The 7458-nt window shown below is 37.4% G+C and overlaps 1 protein-coding gene across 1 annotated transcript; it reads left to right on the forward strand.

The window, feature by feature from the left end:
- Nucleotides 1-4983: 4983 nt before the first annotated feature.
- Nucleotides 4984-6542, forward strand: LOC122581441. Its single transcript, XM_043753674.1, has 2 exons — nucleotides 4984-6112; nucleotides 6211-6542. Exons 1-2 carry the CDS (start codon nucleotides 4984-4986, stop codon nucleotides 6540-6542), a joined length of 1461 nt encoding a protein of 486 aa, XP_043609609.1.
- The last annotated feature ends 916 nt before the right edge of the window (nucleotides 6543-7458 follow it).

Genomic DNA, 7458 nt, shown 5'->3' on the forward strand with positions numbered 1-7458 from the left:
AAATAAACGTTAAGAAAAGAATATTAATCTAACTTTTCTTCTTCTTCTTTTTTTTTTTTTTGTTTGATTGATAAGGCAATCTGATTTAATTATATTCAAACAGTTGAATCGGTTTATGATTTTAGAGACCCAACCAACGATAAAGAAATCTATTTGGTGCGGCGATGCATGTTAAGGATTAGGAAGTCTACTTGTCTCTAATTAAAGCGTGTGGGGTCTATGTTTGTTACCGTGTATTTATGATTATGATATAACTATATATTTATTGGCCATATGTCATGTGGTATGGTTATATTAGCTAGGCCTTTTCTAATAGGACTTCTAGCCTGCGTCCAACGCAGCCCCACTCGAAGATGCTAGTAGCACGGCGATGGCGTCTAGGGGTGTGTCTGGGAGGCTGCTTCTAATATTAGATGAAGTGTTCGATCGTTTGTGGGGCCCTTTTGCTTTGTTTTCGTTGCTAAAACAAAAAAATAAATAAATTTGTTCTGTGTATGTACAGGTATGTTGTATGTGTGAGATACGTATGAAGAAGATCAATGAGACAAAAATATATATTTTAACTTTTAACCCCTGAAGTATAAGTTATTTACAAAATAATTATTATAGTTTCAAACTTGTACTTTTTAGACCTTAAATTTCCATATAGATTTTTGAAATTGAATAATATTTGTTATTATTATTATTAATAAAAGTTTAACTTTGATGTATTTTAATTATAATAAAATGTGTTTGTTTAATTTTTTGAAAAATGAAAATGAAATAATATAATAATGGATGAATAATGTTAGAAGTGGGAGTTATGAGGAGGGGTGCGTCTTGGTGTGTCTAGAAGAGATGAATAGCGTTAGAAGTGGATAGAAGTACGTAGTATCCTATAAGGAGAGGCCTTATAAGTTGCTAAAATATACTCCAACACCCCCACTTCTAGACTCATATTTCGTTTCTATGTTACTATGATCTTTCGTTTTTACAGGTACAAATTAGTGGTACAAACATACCAACAACAAAGAGTTTGTGGATTGTGTTGTTTTCGATGATAATGCTACTAATCATGGGTTGCAATGTCAATTTATTTATTTAAACGCCTACAATTTAGAAAAAATTATTTAAATGGTCAAATTTGAGAGTCTATGTGTAAATATGGACACCTATCAAAAACATTACCACATTAGTCAAACGTTTCTTACCACTAACCATTTTAATAAAAAAAATACAACTAGCCAATAAAGTGATGTCCAAGTGTCCTTTGAGGGCTCCACATACATGCTAGATTTTTTCTCCTCCCAAAACTTACCCTTGCTCAGGGTTTCCATAAATTTTTATCTTTTCAAGCTTAAAAAGAAGCATTTAAAAGAACATTATGTTTGTACACATAATAAATATGACATATGTTGCCCGTTCGTGATCATTTTTGGACATATGCATAAATCACTAGTGAATGAGTTATGTAATAACTTGGTTTTATCAACGTGCTCGTGGTACAATATTTGGTTTAGGTTCTGTACGTTGGCTATATGTCTTGACATTGAGGAGTTTTACATCAACAAAAATCTACAAGGACATGTTATTATATATGAATATGGGATTGAACATGCTCAGTTCTTTATTTCTTTAATTTCTTTTTTTGCCGTATATATGTGTGACGAAGAACTAAGAAGGTATATCAGTTATCAAGTACTTAATTCGTTAACCCTTTAGTCATAAGTATCTCATTTTCATAGCACTCTGACACCATTATAATATATTTACAATATAATTATACTCGTTACAAAGTTCAAACGGAAAAGGCTCTTATACGATTTCATTGTAGTAGTAGTTTGCCTATTTCAAATTCTCGCCGAATTGATTTTCATTTTTTTTTTATTGCCATCTATTTTTGGGTTATTTGTATGCACAAATTGGAAAATGCTTTAAACTTAAAAGCATTTGGCGAACTACGTACCCAATGATTAGCTTTAAATCTTTTCATATGTGTTTTAGTGAATTTCACAATATTTTCTTGCGTTGAAAAAGTCAGCGTTGGGTTATATTATACGATATGATCGATGTGCTTTTAGTCGCAATGTACTTGAGACAACACCAGTAGTTGGTTATGATCATACATGCTTACATATCATTTCTAAAAGGATTAAAAATAGAAATTCATGAAAACTATGAGCAAGTGTAATTTGTGTAAAAAAAAAAAAGAAAGAAAAACAAATGTAATTGTGTACGTTCATAGCCAAGAAAGAGATAGAGATTGATTATATTTGAGGGAAGAGGAGATGACAATTACACATGTTCCATCAAAGAATACTTGGTATCTTTTGATTGGTTAGTGATGTTTCTTACTAAAATGGTTAGATGGTAAAAAACATTTCACTATTATTGAAATTTTTTTTTTTAGTTGTCTATATTTGGACATTGACTTTTAAATATGACCATTGTAGCAATTAACCCTACAATTTAATCGTTTTTCAACTATCTTATGCTTGAGTTAGTAATGTTTTATGTCACTCATTTATAAAAGTTAGATTTTTGCACTTTTGTTAATTCATTTATATATATATATATATATATATATATATATATATATATATATATAAAAGTTGAACATGTTTGTCTATTTTTTAAGTGTATATATATTGTTTATAACCCGGTCAACGACCGACTATTGATATAATTAATATATATTTGAATTCAACCGCACGTAAACATTCTTAGATAATAGTCTGTTTCAAACGTAATCGACTTGGTTACACTACCGACCACAAAAAGAATTTATGATGGACGCATGACCGATGAGATGAATATCCCAATTAAACAATATTGTAAATTTGAGTAACATATATACTCGTCACAAAATGGAGTTGTGACTTGTGAGTTCTTCTGCCTTTTAAGTACAATTAAAACTCGTCACAAAATGGAGTTGTGCCTTGTGAGTTTTTCTATTACTATACAAAAAATAATATTCCGTTTCTATTTATTCATTTTACCATACACATATAAGGGCTCTACGAATATCTATACCTATACTTATGTCTATATCAATTGCATGATGCCTAGAATACGAGAGGTGAGTTACTTACTTGTATAAATGTATATGATACATTATGTATTTACAATCAATAGCGAATCTTGAGACCAAAAATTTGAAAAAATTACTCGTAACTCATACCTTGTAGCCAAATTAACAATAGGTAGGAAATCTTGAGACCAAAAAACAGATCTATTATCAAACCCTTGTCTTTGAAATCGGTTTTTCCTCCATCCAATCGGTGGTAATGTAAACCCACATCTTTTATCTATCTACTTTTTGTTAGATCTATATATGTTAATGTTTATATTAATTTTCTTTTAAAATATTTTTGCAGATTTCTTTTGTGTTGCACAATTTTGATATAAAGCAGTTCGTTCTCCATTAGTCTTAGTGATGACGTACCCACCCAGGGGCAAGCACCCAGGGTACGCTTGAAGGGTACGTTCTGCTTCTGGTAAACAAGGAAAGGATTTGTGTCTATCAAGAATCCTATATATTAGGAAAGAAGATCAGAACAAATCTCTTATTCCCGGAAGAGATATACACGACCCATGAAAACCCTACTTGGGGAATAAGTCATGAACCCCTAGAATGGCTAGAATTATACACAATCTCATACACACTTTCTTGGCGTACAAAAGGCTCCGCCTTACCGGAAGGGAATCGCCAACGAACAACCACAAACACCCTCATTCCTCCTTTCTAGGCTACCGGATTGGCTGTACAAACAATTAGCGCCATCCGCGAGACATTCTCCGAACAGCAAAACTTGCAAAAATTTTTGTTTTCCCAAACCCAAAAACCTAGAAGAATGAGCGAGGAAGATAGGCCGCCACCTGGTTTCGGGGGGAGAAAGCATAGATTTAAACCGAAATCAAGGCGGCACACCAATAACACCTTCATCAATAGGGGTGACACACACCTCTACGTCGGCTCAACCCCAGATCAACGATGCATATATACGACAAAATTATGCCAGCATCCTGAGCACTCTAAGGCGTCTCCAAGACGCGGGAGAATTATCAGGAAGGGAAATCAATTTTGACGAGGAATACGACGAGTATGATGGTGATACACCACCAAGTGGAAGGCGCAGGCAACCGCACGATCCTCGATCAAGAGTGCAAAGGCCGAATAATCAGCCAAATAATGCAGCGGGATCGCAAGACAATACTCAAAATCTAAACAAACCTGGGACCAAACACCCAGGGTCAAAGCAACCTGGGGTCCAACACCCAGGGACAAACAAACCTGGGACCAAACACCCAGGGTCAAAGCAACTTGGGGTCTAACACCCAAGGACAAATAAACCTGAGATCAAACACCCAGGGATTCAGTAACCTGGGCCCAAACACCCAGAGTCAAACCAACCTGGGGTCAAACACCCAAGGACAAGTCAATTTTGGGTCTAATACCCAGGGGCAGATCAACCCAGGTTCAAACAACCTGAATAACCAAAGTTTCGCGCAAGGAATGCCACATCCAGGACAGCAACACAATACGCCGGGATATGTGCACTATACGCAGCATACCAGCATTCCCCAGTACTCGACAAATTCACTCCCGCAATACCAGACACAAGGTACAGGCAACCAGGGTTACCATAATCAGGGGGTATTCAATCAAAACTACCCAAACACAGGCCAAGAGGTGAACACGTCAGGGTACCAGCAGAATTCTCAAAACCAATTTAACCAAGGTTTCTCGACTAATACACAGGCACTTAACATGCCAAGGGCGCAAAATTTCGCCCAGGGTTATGCTCAAGCTTACGGGCCCCAAGCAAATCAAACCACTCCGCAGGTGCACACAGGGCCTCCTCAAAACCCACCCCAACAAGGATTCCAAATGCCAGGCCAAGCCCCAGGAGCACACTATCATCATACAGGACCACAACCAGCAGGATGCCAGTAAAATCACCATTTGCAGAATGGATAAGAAATCACCCATTGCCAGCAAACATGAAATACCCAACACACCTAGGGACATATAATGGCAAGGACGACCCGGATGATTTCCTGCAAAGGTTTAAGGGGACAGCAGAAATGCAAAACTGGGTCGAACCAGTGGCGTGTAAAGCATTCAGAATGGGGTTAACAAGTGACGCAAGAGAATGGCTGGGTAACCTGACAGAAGGATCGATAAACAACTTTGATGAACTCAAAACAAAGTTTTTATCGCACTTCTGTCAACAGAAAAAGCACAAGAAGACACATGTGGCAGCCCACAACATCAAACAAAGAGAAAATGAAACCTCTAGGGACTTCATAGAGAGATTCACCGTGGAATCACAAGAAATCACAGGTCTAGTAGATTCACAGAGGGTTTCTGGGCTAATACACGGTTGTCGAAATAGAGAATTGGTCGAATGCTTAAATACAGATTTAGCAGAGACGTTCGATGAAGTAAAGAAAAAAGCCCACAAGTTCCTGGACACAAAAGAAATCGGAGCAAGTAATTTGGATGATACAAGGTACAAAAAAGGAAAGTGGCAATCAAACAAAGATCAGCAACGATACGGCCCATATAATAGAGAAGAAAAGAGAAGAGATTATAACGTATCACTGCCAGAAATGACAAAAACTCCAAAGGAAATATTACTCACAGAGGCAGTAGGGAAAACATTCCCCACTCCATCAAAATTAAGTGAAAGGGGAAGACGGGATAAAAATAAATATTGTGATTTCCAGAATGATACAGGACACGATACCAGTTCGTGTATACAATTGAAGAAAGCCATTGATGAAGCCATTAAAACAGGAAAATTGGCGCATCTGGTAAAAGGAATCCGACAACAAGGAAAGCCAAAAGCAGATGAGTTTGGGGAGCAGAAATACAACAATACCCAGACAATAATCTATACAATCAGACGAGAAAGACAAGTCGAGAAGAGAAAGGGAGTTGATGCACTAATCCAGAGCATAGGAGAAATCTCATTTCCACCAATACTGGGAACAAATGTCTCGGACAATCCAATAGCGATCAAAGCAATACTACAGGAAAGATGGGTAGACAAGATCAACATCGATGATGGAAGCGATTGCAATATACTATACGAGCATGCGTTCCCAAGAGATAACCCACTCCTGCGTATCCTATTATCACCCCAGGGACTCGGCTAATAAGTTTCTCTGGCGATAAAATAGAGCCAGCGGGAAAAGTTACCCTAGCAGTCACAATTGTTGCAGGACCATGTAGGAAGACAGAGGAGCTAACGTTTATGCTAATCAGAGGACCCTCGCTTTACAATGCAATCCTGGGAAGACAAGCACTACAAAAGTTTGGGATGATACCCTCTGTCATACACAACATGGTCAAGTTTCAAACGGAGGATGGGATAGCAAGCATCCGGGGAAGTTATGAGCCACCCAGAGTTCATGGACAAACTGGCACCAGTATGCCAACAACAAAAAGGAGGCTAGGAAGAGAAGAAGGGGAACTTTCAAATACATTCCACAAAATGGAAATAAAAAAGCAAGAAGACCCAGAACTCGAAAATAGCACTCACAAAGCAGAATAAGTCTATCTATTTCGTGTATCTAGAAGTATTCTATGCTTCAATAAAACTTAATAAAAATTATGATTCATGGTGAAGAAGGATCGCAACCTCACACACATAATTTCAAAAAACGCCAACAACGGCAAAAATCATACTTCTATGATTTTACGATAAAGTCATGACTATAAAGAAAACACAGGCCTAAACAATGCCAAGCAAGGCATCTACACTTTAAATTATACTCCTATGATTTTACTATATATGCATGCATAATCGCTGAAAAAGCAAAATGCACAAATCTTAAAGAATACGCTCGAGTCACTGAAGAAGCAAAGAGCATACATACCTAACTGCTAACAAAGCAAGTACACAATCAAAATCTATGCAAAAGCAATCAAGCATAGCATGCAAAAACCTGAAGAAGGTTATCAAAGTGCATAAATATAAACATAATGATAATTGTTCAAACGACCTGCAGGTCCAAAAGAAGAAACCCAGATACACTGGGGGCTAGGGCAAGTTATATTGTTTTACATACCAAGGCTTAAAAAGCCAAATATTTCAACTATTCAAAGTTCCAACGACAAGAGCTGATCAACAGACAAATCGGGATGGGCAGCAAAGGAGGCAATAACAGGAAACTTGGCATCCTCCTAGTCTTTAGCAGCAGCCTCGACCTTTTGGGAAGCATCTGCATCATAATCAAGACGGGAAGCCAGGTCCACATGACCTTCCTGGCTAAATTCTTCCAACACCTTGGACCTCTCCTCCAATCGGTTTGCTGAGATACCATCACCCACCGCCTTCAAAACATCAGGATTCGCCAACAAAGACCTACACACAAAGGGGACATACTCTGATATCACCCTGTTTCGGTCAACTCTTAATTCTTGCAATTGTTTTGAAAGGTCTTCGATCAACAATTTGTCAGCCTGGG

This window comes from Erigeron canadensis, chromosome 9, assembly GCF_010389155.1.
Source record: "Erigeron canadensis isolate Cc75 chromosome 9, C_canadensis_v1, whole genome shotgun sequence".
Taxonomy (NCBI): Eukaryota; Viridiplantae; Streptophyta; class Magnoliopsida; order Asterales; family Asteraceae; genus Erigeron; species Erigeron canadensis.